Source organism: Oncorhynchus gorbuscha, linkage group LG09, assembly GCF_021184085.1.
Source record: "Oncorhynchus gorbuscha isolate QuinsamMale2020 ecotype Even-year linkage group LG09, OgorEven_v1.0, whole genome shotgun sequence".
NCBI classification, from domain to species: domain Eukaryota; kingdom Metazoa; phylum Chordata; class Actinopteri; order Salmoniformes; family Salmonidae; genus Oncorhynchus; species Oncorhynchus gorbuscha.
Window position 1 is genome coordinate 49,890,363 of NC_060181.1, and position 15,719 is coordinate 49,906,081.

Sequence of the window (15,719 nt, forward strand, 5' to 3'; positions counted from 1 at the left end):
GTGATTAAATCTTTTTCACACACACATAGCTACAGTGCATTCGGAAAGTATTCAGACCCCTTGACTTTTTCCACATTTGATTTACATTACAGCCTTATTCTAAAATGGATTAAATTATTTTTCCCCCTCATCAATCTATACACAATACCCTTAACGACAAAGCGAAACTAGGTTTACATTTTTTTTGTGCAATTTTATACAAAAAAAACAGACCCTTTGCTCTGAGACTCAAAATTGAGCTCAGGTGCATTTTGTTTCCGTTCATCATCCTTGAGATGTTTCTACAACTTGAACTTAAATTAAATTGATTGGACATGACTTGGAACAGCACACACACCTGTCTATATACGGTCTCACAGTTGTCAGAGCAAAAACCAAGCCATGAGGTCAAAGGAATTGTCCGTAGAGCTCCAAGACAGGATTGTGTTGAGGCACAGATCTGGGGAAGGGTACCAAAACATTTCTGCAGCATTGAACGTCCCCAAGAACACACTGGCCTCCATCATTCTTAAATGGAAGAAGTTTGGAACCACCAAGATTCTTTCTAGAGCTGGCCACCCAGGGAGGTGACCAAGAACCTGATGTTCACTCGGACAGAGCTCCTCTGTGGAGATGGGAGAATCTTGCAGAAGGACGACCATGCAGCACTTCACCAATCAGGCCTTTATGATAGAGTGGCCAGATGGAAGACACTCTTCAGTAAAAGGCATTATGAAGGTCCGTTTGGAGTTTGCCAAAAGGCACCTAAAGGACTCTCAGACCATGAGAAACAAGATTATCTGGTCTGATGAAACAAAGATTGAACTCTTTGACCTGAATGGCAAGTGTCACGTCTGGAGGAAACCTGGCACCATCCCTACAGTAAAGCATAGTGGTGGCAGTATCATGCTATGGGGATGTTTTTCAGAGGCAGGGATTGGGAGACTAGTCAGGATCGAGGGAAAGATGAAAGGAGCAAAGTACAAAGAGATCCTTGATAAACAAAAACCTGCTCGAGTGCATTCAGGACCTTAGACTGGGGCAAAGGTTCACCTTCAAACAGGAAAACAAACCTTAGCACACAGCCAAGACAACGCAGAAGTTGCTTCGGGACAAGTCTTTGAATGTCCTTGAGTGGCCCAGCCAAAGCCCGGACATGAACCCAATCGAACATCTCTGGAGAGACCTGAAAATAGCTGTGCATCTAACCTGACAGAGCTTGAGAGGATCTGAAGAGAAGAATGGAAGAAACTCCCCAAATACAGGTGTGCCAAGCTTGTAGCGTCATACCCAAGAAGACTCAAGGCTATAACCGCTGCCAAAGGTGCTTCAAAAAAGTACTGAGTAAAGGGTCTGAATACTTATGTAAATGTGATAACAGTTTAAACTTTTATTTTATAAATTGTTTTTGCTTTATCATTATGGGGTATTGTGTGTAGAATGATGAGGAGAATTTCTGAATACTGAATATTTTCTGAATGCGCTGTACATGTAGCCTACTTGGGAACCAGACACCATGTTTTCCATGCCAAATTGCCTGAAGCCACAGGGCATTGCAAACCGCAGTTCGGGATTTTTTACCTGGTTATATGTATATTGAACATCACAGCAGTTTTCCGGCATGTTTTGTTATTTCTGTATAATAATAAAATTGACAGTTGGTATGGGGGTCAATGGGGAAAAATGTTTGTTTTCTTCAATTTGTGGGCGTGGTCAAGAGGAATTCCTTCTTATGACGTGAATATCAACTTGGAGTATAGCTAAACTGCTCAACCATATACAAAGACAGAGCGACAGTGATGCTGTATGACTTTGCTCCTATTTAGAAAGGTCACACCTCCTCCTCTTCCTCACCTTTGGTTTTGAAGGCAAAGTTGCAGTGTTTGCAGACGTAGGGCCGGACGTCTGTGTGTGTTCGAATGTGCTTCCTTAGCATGCTGGGCTTCTTACAGCGGATCCCGCACTCTCCGCACACATACTTTCCTCGGCCACGACCCCGCACATACACATACTCCTCATTAGACTTGTATCTGATGGGAAAGAGGGGGAGAGGGACAGAGAGAGGAAGTGGGGGGAGAGGGAATGAGAAAAGAAAAACAAAATACATAGAGTTAAAAGTAGATAAAGATTGCTTCCTGGGCCTACTCCTACACAAGGCACTCTTTAGATCAGAGCGTGGTAGCCCCACCAAACCCCTGCTTCCTCTAAGTCCCCTTGAAGTTCTCTCTCTCCAGCCTGTCTATGCCCGTGGCAGGCAGGCAGGCTTCAGGTTGGCAGAGAACCCAACCTTTATCCTAAGTTTGGGTGGCTCGGCCAACAACATCAGCAGCTAGAGAGGGAAGCCTGGCTTTAGCCAAATAGACAATACATACAAAATCCATCTCTACATTTAGCTCTACTCCTCTATAAAAGACTAGTTTATATTTTGTTTTTAATACTTATGGAAATACTATGCACTACCCAACTGTATTTTTTTTGTGAAGAATCAACAACAAGTGGGACACAATCATGAAGTGGAATGACATTTATTGGATATTTCAAACTTTTTTAACAAATCAAAAACTGAAAAATTGGGCGTGCAAAATTATTCAGCCCCTTTACTTTCAGTGGAGCAAACTCTCTCCAGAAGTTCAGTGAGGATCTCTGAATGATCCAATGTTGACCTAAATGACTAATGATGATAAATACAATCCACCTGTGTGTAAATCAAGTCTCCGTATGAATGCACCTGCACTGTGATAGTCTCAGAGGTCCGTTAAAAGCGCTGAGAGCATCATGAAGAACAAGGAACACACCAGGCAGGTCCGAGATACTGTTGTGAAGAAGTTTAAAGCCAGATTTGGATACAAAAAGATTTCCCAAGCTTTAAACATCCCAAGGAGCACTGTGCAAGCGATAATGTTGAAATGGAAGGAGTATCAGACCACTGCAAATCTACCAAGACCTGGCCGTCCCTCTAAACTTTCAGCTCATACAAGGAGAAGACTGATCAGAGATGCAGCCAAGAGGCCCATGATCACTCTGGATGAACTGCAGAGATCTACAGCTGAGGTGGGAGACTCTGTCCATAGGACAACAATCAGTCGTATATTGCACAAATCTGGCCTTTATGGAAGAGTGGCAAGAAGAAAGCCATTTCTTAAAGATATCCATAAAAAGTGTTGTTTAAAGTTTGCCACAAGCCACCTGGGAGACACACCAAACATGTGGAAGAAGGTGCTCTGGTCAGATGAAACCAAAATTGAACTTTTTGGCAACAATGCAAAACGTTATGTTTGGCGTAAAAGCAACACAGCTCATCACCCTGAACACACCATCCCCACTGTCAAACATGGTGGTGGCAGCATCATGGTTTGGGCCTGCTTTTCTTCAGCAGGGACAGGGAAGATGGTTAAAATTGATGGGAAGATGGATGGAGCCAAATACAGGACCATTCTGGAAGAAAACCTGATGGAGTCTGCAAAAGACCTGAGAGTGGGACGGAGATTTGTCTTCCAACAAGACAATGATCCAAAACATAAAGCAAAATCTACAATGGAATGGTTCAAAAATAAACATATCCAGGTGTTAGAATGGCCAAGTCAAAGTCCAAACCTGAATCCAATCAAGAATCTGTGGAAAGAACTGAAAACTGCTGTTCACAAATGCTCTCCATCCAACCTCACTGAGCTCGAGCTGTTTTGCAAGGAACAATGGGAAAAAAATTCAGTCTCTCGATGTGCAAAACTGATAGAGACATACCCCAAGCGACTTACAGCTGTAATCGCAGCAAAAGGTGGTGCTACAAAGTATTAACTTAAGGGGGCTGAATAACTTTGCACACCCAATTTGTCAGTTTTTGATTTGTTAAAAAAGTTTGAAATATCCAATAAATGTCGTTCCACTTCATGATTGTGTCTCACTAGTTGTTGATTCTTCACAAAAAAATACAGTTTTATATCTTTATGTTTGAAGCCTGAAATGTGGGAAAAGGTCGCAAAGTTAAAGGAGGCCGAATACTTTCACAAGGCACTGTATATTTGTAATGATGACAATTGCAACAATACTGAATTAACACTTATTTGAACTTAATATAATACATAAAAAATTCAATTTAGTCTCAAATAAATAATGAAACATGTTCAATTTGGTTTAAATAATGCAAAAACACAGTGTTGGAGAAGAAAGTAAAAGTGCCATGTAAAAAAGTTCATGTTTAAGTTCCTTGCTCAGAACATGAGAACATAGGAAAGCTGGTGGTTCCTTTTAACATGAGTCTTTAATATTCCCAGTTAAGAAGTTTTAGGTTAGACAATACATACCATTGGATGTTCTTATAGGCACTATAATATTGCCAGCCTAATCTCGGGAGTTAGGCTTGAAGTCATAAACAGCGCAATGCTTGAAGCACAGCAAAGAGCTGCTTGCAAACGCAGGAAAGTGCTGTCATTTTCCAAGATGGCGTAGCAGTAAGTCGTCCTGTCGTGTCGTGTCCCTTGTATATATCGTTCTTTTTCTTTTTTTACATATTTTTCTTCGCATATCTCTTTAAAAACTTTTTGCTAAACCTAAGCTTCCAAATACTCTCCTGCAACCCACCTCACCCAATGTAGCTATTTTTCCTAAAGTATTTATATTTACTTCGGAACCGGAACCCCTCAACTGAAGCTCAACTGAAGCTAGCCAGCTAACCACCAGTCATGCTAGCGGTCTTCAGCTAACCGGTCATCAGCTAACCCTCAGCCCGGAAAGCTCTCGCCAGTTCGAACAATGCGACTCTAGCCAGAGCATAACGGACCTACTTATTTTTCATCCCCGGATTCTTCCCCGGATTCCCACTGCAAACAGAACATTTTTCAGCTGGATCTTCACAACTAGCTATCTAGCTATCTACGAACTGTTAGCTTGCTAGCACAGGCCTGCTAACCGTCTGCATCGCCGCGTCCCAAACACCCATATTTACTTTCTATCTCTTTTTGATTTTTAATTTGTTTATACCTTCCGGAAACCTGCCTCACCCAATGTGATACGGAATCGCTATTATTTTTTAAAACACACTCAAGAACCTCCAGAAGCTAACCAGCTAACTAGCTACAAGCTATTTAGTCATTGTTAGTTTTTTAAACCTGGATAACACTCGCCAGTCCAGCTTCCCTGCCCCATCCACCGCTGCCCCCTGGACACTGATCTCTTGGCCACATAGCTGATGCACGCTGGACTGTCCATTAATCACAGTACTCCATTCTGCTTGTTTGTTTTATCTGTTGGCCCCGTTGCCTAGTCAACGCCATTTTACCTGCTGTTGACGTGCTAGCAGATTAGCTGTTGCTGTCTAACCTACTGTTTTAGCTAGCTCTCCCAATTTAACACCTGTGATTACTGTATGCCTCGCTGTATGTCTCTCTCAAATGTCAATATGCCTTGTATACTGTTGTTCAGGTTAGTTATCATTGTTTTAGTTCACAATGGAGCCCCTAGTGCCACTCTTCATACCCCTGATAACTCCTTTGTCTCACCTCCCACACATGCGGTGACCTCACCCATTACAACCAGCATGTCCAGACATACAACCTCTCTCATCATCACCCGGGGCCTGGGCTTACCTCCGCTGTACCCGCACCCCACCATACCCCTGTCTGCGCATTATGCCCTGAATATATTCTACCATGCCCAGAAACCTGCTCCTCTTATTCTCTGTCCCCAACGCTCTAGGCGACCAGTTTTGATAGCCTTTAGCCGCACCCTCATACTACTCCTTCTCTGTTCCGCGGGTGATGTGGAGGTAAACCCAGGCCCTGCATGTCCCCAGGCACCCTCATTTGTTGACTTCTGTGATCGACAAAGCCTTGGTTTCATGCATGTCAACATCAGAAGCCTCCTCCCTAAGTTTGTTTTACTCACTGCTTTAGCACACTCTGCTAACCCTGATGTCCTTGCTGTGTCTGAATCCTGGCCCAGGAAGGCCACCAAAAATTCAGAGATTTCCATACCCAACTATAACATCTTCCGTCAAGATATAACTGCCAAAGGGGGAGGAGTTGCAGTCTACTGCAGAGATAGCCTGCAAAGTAATGTCATAATTTCCAGGTCCATACCCAAACAGTTCGAACTACTAATTTTGAAAATTACTCTCTCCAGAAATAAGTCTCTCACTGTTGCCGCCTGCTTACCGACCCCCCTCAGCTCCCAGCTGTGCCCTGGACACCATTTGTGAATTGATCGCCCCCCATCTAGCTTCAGAGTTTGTTCTGTTAGGTGACCTAAACTGGGATATGCTTAACACCCCGGCAGTCCTACAATCTAAGCTAGATGCCCTCAATCTCACACAAATCATCAAGGAACCCACCGGGTACAACCCTAACTCTGTAAGCAAGGGCACCCTCATAGACGTCATCCTGACCAACTGGCCCTCCAAATACACCTCCGCTGTCTTCAACCAGGATCTCAGCGATCACTGCCTCATTGCCTGTATCCGCTACGGAGCCGCAGTCAAACGACCACCCCTCATCACTGTCAAACGCTCCCTAAAACACTTCTGTGAGCAGGCCTTCCTAATCAACCTGGCCCATCGATAAAAGACAGTACTGTGCAGCCGTCTTCATCGACCTCACCATATTGTTATCGGCAGACTCAGTAGCCTCGGTTTTTCGGATGACTGCCTTGCCTGGTTCACCAATTACTTTGCAGACATAGTTCAGTGTGTCAAATCGGAGGGCATGCTGTCCGGTCCTCTGGCAGTCTCTATGGGGGTGCCACAGGTTTCAATTCTCGGGCCGACTCTTTTCTCTGTATATATCAATGATGTTGCTCTTGCTGCGGGCGATTCCCTGATCCACCTCTACGCAGACGACACCATTCTATATACTTTCGGCCCGTCATTGGACACTGTGCTATCTAACCTCCAAACGAGCTTCAATGCCATACAACACTCCTTCCGTGGCCTCCAACTGCTCTTAAACGCTAGTAAAACCAAATGCATGCTTTTCAACCGATCGCTGCCTGCATCCGCATGCCCGACTAGCATCACCACCCTGGATGGTTCCGACCTTGAATATGTGGACATCTATAAGTACCTAGGTGTCTGGCTAGACTGCAAACTCTCCTTCCAGACTCATATCAAACATCTCCAATCGAAAATCAAATCAAGAGTCGGCTTTCTATTCCGCAACAAAGCCTCCTTCACTCACGCCGCTAAGCTTACCCTAGTAAAACTGACTATCCTACCGATCCTCGACTTCGGCGATGTCATCTACAAAATGGCTTCCAACACTCTACTCAGCAAACTGGATGCAGTCTATCACAGTGCCATCCATTTTGTCACTAAAGCAGCACCTTATACCACCCACCACTGCGACTTGTATGCTCTAGTCGGCTGGCCCTCGCTACATATTCGTCGCCAGACCCACTGGCTCCAGGTCATCTACAAGTCCATGCTAGGTAAAGCTCCGTCTTATCTCAGTTCACTGGTCACGATGGCAACACCCATCCGTAGCACACGCTCCAGCAGGTGTATCTCATTGATCATCCCTAAAGCCAACACCTCATTTGGCCACCTTTCGTTCCAGTACTCTGCTGCCTGTGACTGGAACGAATGGCAAAAATCGCTGAAGTTGGAGACTTTTATCTCCCTCACCAACTTCAAACATCAGCTATCTGAGCAGCTAACCGATCGCTGCAGCTGTACATAGTCTATTGGTAAATAGCCCACCCATTTTCACCTACCTCATCCCCATACTGTTTTATTTATTTATTTTTCTGATCTTTTGCACACGAATATCTCTACCAGTACATGACCATCTGATCATTTATCACTCCAGTGTTAATCTGCAAAATTGTAATTATTCGCCTACCTCATGTCTTTTTCATACATTCTATATAGACTCCCCCTTTTTTCTACTGTGTTATTGACTTGTTAATTGTTTACTCCATGTGTTCACACTGCTATGCTTTATCTTGGGCAGGTCACAGTTGCAAATGAGAACTTGTTCTCAACTAGCCTACCTGGTTAAATAAAGGTGAAATAAAAAAATCAAAAAATGAATGCTTATGAGCCTGCTGCTGCCTACCACTGCTCAGTCAGACTGCTCTATCAAATATCAAATCATAGACTTGATTATAATATAATAAACACACAGAAATACGAGCCTTAGGTCATTAATATGGTCAAATCAAAGCAGCAACAACTGATGGTGATAATGTCATTGATGGAATGCAACAGCGTTTTGAGTCACTATTGTGAGTGCAGGCACACGGCATACACCCAGCAGGAGAAACTGGACAAAATGTGTTAAAATTACATCACACCGACAATTTCAATCTGTTTCTGGTTGTGATGATGCTGGGCATGAATGTGACTATGAATTATGGTACTTATTGTCCACCATAATTTGCAAATAAATTCATAAAAAATCCTACAATGTGATTTTTCATAGCTGAAGTGTACCTATGATGAAAATTACAGGCCTCTCTCATCTTTTTAAGTGGGAGAACTTGCACAATTGGTGACAGACTAAATACTTTTTTGCCCCACTGTATAACATTCTATTAGTTGCAAGAATATTGTATAGTAATTTAAATTGAAGAGGAATCCGGCATTGTTTTGCGTATCAATTCATAAACCATGTGCCATGGAATCTCTTCCCAACTATTTTGCAATTTATATGGCACAGCTGTCAGTTTTTTGGTCCTTAAATTAAATTTGTATATGTTTTTATTTATCACACTTTTCTTTAACCATTTATGTTCTTTAATACAGGGCCGATATACAAGTTCCTTACTTTTTTCCCCTTCTACTTGCCTCTTCCATTTTTGTGGTAATGCTGCAAATAATTGGTTGTAATTTTGGGTAGAGCAGACATTTCCATACGTCTGTGTTGGCTGCATGTGTGACATAACTCCACCAGTCCTATTTATGATATCATTCACTAAAATATACCTTTTTAAACATTTATTTGATAAATACAGTTTTTTTAAATCAATTAGTATATTTGAATTTAACCACAATCTTTGTTGTACTATTTCTTTCGTCCTTTTAGGTGGATTAAACTGAAATTGCAACCAACTTTCTAAGGCTTGTTAAAAAAATAAAGATATTTTGGAGATTATTAATTTTTTCAAACAACCGAAAGTGAGCAGGTGTAATCTGAATAAAGGCCCTTCCTGAATATAGGATGAGACATTCGTACCAATTGACTAGAGAACCAGTTTGGATTTAACTATAACTTTTGTATGACTGATGCCTTTAGTGAGAGGTCTAATGCTTTAATATTCAATAATTTCTGCCCACCGAATTCATATTCGTTATATATTCGTTGTTCATATAATTTAAAAAGCAGGGTCACTAGGGGTAGGCAAAACCATAAGCAAATAGGTAAACTGTGATATAACTAAAGAGTTAATCAGGGTGATTTTTCCACATATAGACATGTATTTTCCTTTCCACGGTAGCAAGATCTTATATATTTTTGCTAACTTTCTATAAAAATTTATTGGAGTGAGATCATTTCTTTCTTTTTGGATTTGTATACTGAGTATGTCCACATCTCCGTCAGACCATTTAATTGGTAAACTACATGGTAATGTAAAATGTGATTTTTTTGTGATCCAATATGGTACATTTATCATAATTTGGTTTTAATCCAGAGAGTTTAGCAAAAGTATCTAGAGCCTCTAAGAGGCCGTGGAGAGACTCTAATTGTGGTTTGAAAAGAAAACATGAATCATCAGCGTACAATGACACCTTAGTTTTTAAGCCACGGATTTCTAATCCCTTAATATTATTGTTTGATCTAATTTTAACAGCTAACATTTCGATGGCAATAATAAATAGATATGCCGATAGTGGACAACCTTGTTTTACTCCTCTAGATAGTTTAAAACTTTCTGAGATGTAGCCATTATTTACTATTTTACACCTAGGGTTATTATACAGAACCTTAACCCATTTTATAAGAGATTCCCCAAAATTGAAATGTTCTAGGCATTTATATATAAACTCCAAAAGCCTTTTCAAAACCAGCAATGAAAACCAGGCCTGGTGTCCCCTCTCCTCCATGTTTGTTTGTGTTGCAAAATATTGCCGTAAAGACTGATTTGCGACAACAAAATAAACGATAGAGCATAATATGAAACAATAGACGTTTTTTGATCGTTTTTTGATCGTCACACGATATATATCGCCAGCCCTAATCCAGACCTTAAGTGCCCAGTATACCCTTAATCCTGTAATAAATCAAATCTGGTGATACATAACTTGATATTTCTGCCATCCATTGTGACATTCCAATTAATGGCAATGCATTTCTTAGCCGCTATAAATTATAGGTTACAGTTTCTTCTTTTAAGTATGTAGTATCAACATTTCCAAGCAAACAAAAACAAGGAGAAGGGAGAATCTGTAGACATGCTGAGATAAAACAGCCTTCATACGACCATAACATATGAGTTTCCGATAGCAGCTGCCAATGTTCAGCTATTGGGTGGGAGACGACTCCTTGCCCATCGACTCCCATTTCTGGGTGTCAAGCTTAGAATAGACTCCTCGACTCCTAAGATTCAGTATTTTGCAACGGAGGAAACATTTTTTTGTAGTGTATTAAGAGAACATAAACTCTCGCATCTTTCATAGCAAAGAAAGAGCGAGCTACTGAGGGAGAGAGAAAGGGATGGAAGTGGCACAGCCAGGCATAGGTAGGCATGTCGGCTACCAGGCAGACAGTCAGAAGCGTGCAGGTGATCAAAATCTGTCGGCTATAGGCATGCTTTATTTCGCAATTCCTTGGCTTGTAAATGTCTTGCGCAAGTTCACCAAAGTAGGGGCTATCAATAAGTAAACTGAGCTATTCTACACACAACAACTGAAGACCAAACACACACTAGCATTTTCATAGCGAAGAGAAAGAGGAGAAAGCGAGGGAGAGAAGTTTGAGGCAGGCAGACAGCCAGTCAGAACTGTGTGCATAGGCTATATCTTGGCAATCTGTATCTAGCCATGCCTCGGATATTCACCAAAAGTATATTCAAGTATATATTAGGCTATCACTGAGTACGGCTAAGATATTCTTCATAGTGGAAGTGAATTGAAGTTGAACGTCGCGTGTTTTGGGCGTCGAACAAGGGTCGACTCCTATGACTGCAAATACGACTCCTACAACCCCAAAAATCCTGGAGTCGTGCACCAGTATGTTCAACTCTCCCGTGCTGGTCCAGCCAGCCCTCCAGAAACTTTGCCTTCACACAGCCTGTCCGTCCGCTTTGTGGCATCGGCGCGGTCCTAAATCCAGCCAAACAGCCTACCCACCTATTATGCGTGGGAATACTTGGGAACAGATTACCAAAATTAAAATCACTTGAAGCTGACTTCCTTGTGTTTTTACAGTCTTTCATGCCCTCCCAAAAATATAAAAATAAAAAAGGTTTTATTTATTTTCCTCAGACAAATTGGTTGGCCATATAAAACCACCGCCAGTTTGGGAACCCTGATTTTATCTGTATGTATTAAACTCATAACTTATTTTCATTATATTTAATGGATTCATTCCTTTTATATTCCAAAACTGTGTGATCATGCCTCAAAAAACATGCTAACCTCTCACCATTACCAATAACAGGGAAGGTTTACATGATATTGCCTCTAACTTTCATTACTCATTATTCATGATTCATTCATGTAGATGTGTTCGGAACCAACTATATGGAATTCTAATTTTTCAGATTTGCTAATTATAACAAAGCAAGCTCTCTTTATTTGAAAATGATATGGTGATTTGTGGAAAGCTCTACTCCCTATATATTATTTTGGCTGGAATTATCATTCTTCACAAATGTTATAATAAATCAATGTATAAGTAACAATTTTATGAGAAATCATTATTAATATCCTAAGTGTCAATAATTAGATCACAAACAGCATTGTATAAGCTTAATCACTCACCCCTCACCCCTCCACCCACACACACCTCTTATGTTCTCCATCTGTCATTCGTTGTAAAAAATCACACATCTTTCTATCAACACCTATCGGTTTGTATTGCTGTCTCCATTTCTTTCGCACACATGCATGTATGTCCTTGTCTGTCATAAGGAAACTAAATGTTTAATGTTTCCTTCTATATTTCCCTCTCTCCACCATTTCCCCTCCATCTTTCCCTTTCAATTCCAGCTCTATCACACTATCTTTTACTGTGCTCTTGGCAGAACACTATCTGTTGGCTAGACTGCAGCAGCTGCCACAGGAAAAGGCAGCTTTGTGAGCTGCGATCAGAAGCAACAGTGAGAGCATATTCTGCAGTGGGAAGACTCTCACACACCTCACAGCAATTAGTCGTGTTCAATACCCACACCCAATTATTGCCTTTACTCAAGAGACTTTAGGTGATTTCTTTCCTACATTTGTATGTACAGTACAACAGCGAAACTTTAGTTGCTCAAGTGTCATTGAGAGGAAGGTATACCAACACCCATGAGAATCTCATAAAACACATCTGGTGGGATGCTTTCTGCTTGTCTGCTGCACCGCACAAATCCCAACCCCATTCAACACTCCACTGAAAATCTACATTTTCTACCAGCTGTGAATGGGAAAGGCTCTGCTGTCGGTATAAATTAAGTCCCTGGGGGCTAGCTCACCTGTTTCTCTGTTATTCTGGAAGACTGAAGTGTAAAACATTTTCCACTGTTACTGCTTTGTTTCCCCTTATACTGTGTCATTTATATTTTGAGACTCAGCATTTGGTGGCAACTCTGTGCTTTCTGGTACTGCTACCGTATCTGAATACAATGACTCACATCTACATCTCTACTGCCTTTATCTGTCAGTAACGTTGAATATATGGATGATGAATTTTGCAGAAAAATATATCTGCTCATAGAAAGCTCCACTAGTATTAGTTGATCAGGGCTTACCCGCCCTCGAAGATTTGGACACGGAGAGGTTCGCTCTGTTTGGAGGTAGAGGGCCCTTGCTCCTCTCTCTTCTCCTTCTTCTCCTCCTTCTCAGGCTGCTGTGGTGGCTCCTTCACTTCTACAGGGGTGCTGGGTGGGGTAGCATGTACCTACACTCAAAGACAGATACGGGCAAATTCACCAACGCACCCTGACATCTTGGTTGGCAATGATGATATACAGTACATTGGAACAACAATTAATGTCAAACATTTCATGTATTGTTTGTGTATAATCTAACAGCATAGTGTCTGGTAATTTCCAGCTGTGAAGTTGTGGGGTATGCATTATTCTGTCATGCTGGTGAAAGAGGACCCAAAAGCGACTTAACAGAAACAGAGTTTATTCAAGTCCAAACAGAAAACGACAAATCCTGAATCCTTAACAGGAAATGTCCAAACAGGGAATAACAGAAATCCTCTAGTCTGTAGAGGGGAATAACAGGAGAAGCGGCCACAGACTGCAGGTCGCTTCGGGTAGGCGCAGGCCGTAGCTGACAGAGACACCTGCTCACACGCAGCATCTGATGAAGGCAAAAACACGACAGGACAGGGCGATACACAATCACAGCACGGTGAATTCTAAACAAGGAACCGACAGGACAGGAACGGAACACAAAGGAAGAAATAGGGACTCTAATCAGGGGAAAGGATCGGGAACAGGTGTGGGAAGACTAAATGATGATTAGGGGAATAGGAACAGCTGGGAGCAGGAACGGAACGATAGAGAGAAGAGAGAGCGAGAGAGTGAGAGAGGGAGGGGGAGAGAGAGGGATAGAAAGAGGGAAAGAACCTAATAAGACCAGCAGAGGAAACGAATAGAATGGGGAGCACAGGGACAAGACATGATAATAAATGACAAACATGACAGTACCCCCACTCACCGAGCGCCTCCTGGCGCACTCGAGGAGGAATCCTGGCGGCAACGGAGGAAATCATCGATGAGTGAACGGTCCAGCACGTCCCGAGACGGAACCCAACTCCTCTCCTCAGGACCGTAACCCTCCCAATCCACTAAGTATTGGTGACCCCGTCCCGAGAACGCATGTCCATGATCTTATGTACCTTGTAAATAGGTGCGCTCTCGACAAGGACGGGAGGGGGAGGGAAGACGAACGGGGAATGCGAAGAAAGGGCTTAACACAGGAGACATGGAAGACAGGATGGACGCGACAAGATGTCGCGGAAGAAGCAGTGCACAGCGACAGGATTGACGACCTGGGAGACACGGAACGGACCAATGAACCGCGGAGTCAACTTACGAGAAGCTGTCGTAAGAGGAAGGTTGCGAGTGGAAAGCCACACTCTCTGGCCGCAACAATACCTTGGACTCTTAATCCTGCGTTTAATGGGCGGCTCTCACCGTCTGTGCCCTGTAACGGCAAAGTGCAGACCTCACCCTCCTCCAGGTGCGCTCACAACGTTGGACAAACGCTTGAGCGGAGGGAACGCTGGACTCGGCAAGCTGGGATGAGAACAGAGGAGGCTGGTAACCCAGACTACTCTGAAACGGAGATAACCCGGTAGCAGACGAAGGAAGCGAATTGTGAGCGTATTCTGCCCAGGGGAGCTGTTCTGCCCAAGACGCAGGGTTTCTGAAAGAAAGGCTGCGTAGTATGCGACAATCGTCTGATTGGCCCTCTCTGCTTGACCGTTAGACTGGGGATGAAACCCGGAAGAGAGACTGACGGACGCACAATCAAACGACAGAACTCCCTCCAAAACTGTGACGTGAATTGCGGGCCTCTGTCTGAAACGGCGTCTAACGGGAGGCCATGAATTCTGAATACATTCTCAATAATGATTTGTGCCGTCTCCTTAGCGGAAGGAAGTTTAGCGAGGGAATGAAATGTGCCGCCTTAGAGAACCTATCGACAACCGTAAGAATCACAGTCTTCCCCGCAGACAAAGGCAGACCGGTAATGAAGTCTAAGGCGATGTGAGACCATGGTCGAGAAGGAATGGGGAGCGGTCTGAGACGACCGGCAGGAGGAGAGTTACCCGACTTAGTCTGCGCGCGCAGTCCGAACAAGCAGCCACGAAACGGCGCGTGTCACGCTCCTGAGTCGGCCACCAAAGCGCTGGCGAATGACGCAAGAGTGCCTCGAACACCGGGATGACCAGCTAACTTGGCAGAGTGAGCCCACTGAAGAACAGCCAGACGAGTGGAAACAGGAACGAAAAGGAGGTTACTAGGACAAGCGCGCGGCGACGCAGTGGTGCTTGCTTAACCTGTCTTTCAATTCCCCAGACTGTTAACCCGACAACACGCCCATAAGGAAGAATCCCCTCGGGATCAGTAGAAGCCACAGAAGAACTAAACAGACGGGATAAGGCATCAGGCTTGGTGTTCTTGCTACCCGGACGGTAAGAAATCACAAACTCTGAAAAACAACGCCCAACGAGCTTGACGGGCATTAAGTCGTTTGGCAGAACGGATGTACTCAAGGTTCTTATGGTCTGTCCAAACGACAAAAGGAACGGTCGCCCCTCCAACCACTGTCGCCATTCGCCTAGGGCTAAGCGGATGGCAGCAGTTCACGGTTACCCACATCATAGTTGCGCTCAGATGGCGACAGGCGATGAGAAAATAAGCGCAAGGATGAACCTTATCGTCAGACTGGAAGCGCTGGGATAGAATGGCTCCCACGCCTACCTCTGAAGCGTCAACCTCGACAATGAATTGTCTAGTGACGTCAGGAGTAACGAGGATAGGAGCGGACGTAAACGTTCTTTTAGAAGATCAAAAGCTCCCCTGGGCGGAACCGGACCACTTAAAACACGTCTTGACAGAAGTAAGAGCTGTGAGAGGGGCAGCAA

General features: G+C 43.3%; 1 protein-coding gene across 2 annotated transcripts in view; it reads right to left on the bottom strand.

Moving 5' to 3' along the window:
* Nucleotides 1–15,719, bottom strand: part of LOC124043734 (transcription factor HIVEP3-like) — a 117,542-nt gene that overhangs the window by 11,291 nt on the left and 90,532 nt on the right. For both annotated transcript variants that reach the window (XM_046362640.1, XM_046362639.1), the window contains exons 3-4: nt 12,862–13,010; nt 1,834–2,009 (exon numbers count right to left, since the gene is read on the bottom strand). In XM_046362640.1, coding sequence (XP_046218596.1) covers nt 1,834–2,009; nt 12,862–13,010 — 325 coding nt within the window. The remainder of the gene's footprint in view (nt 1–1,833; nt 2,010–12,861; nt 13,011–15,719) is intronic.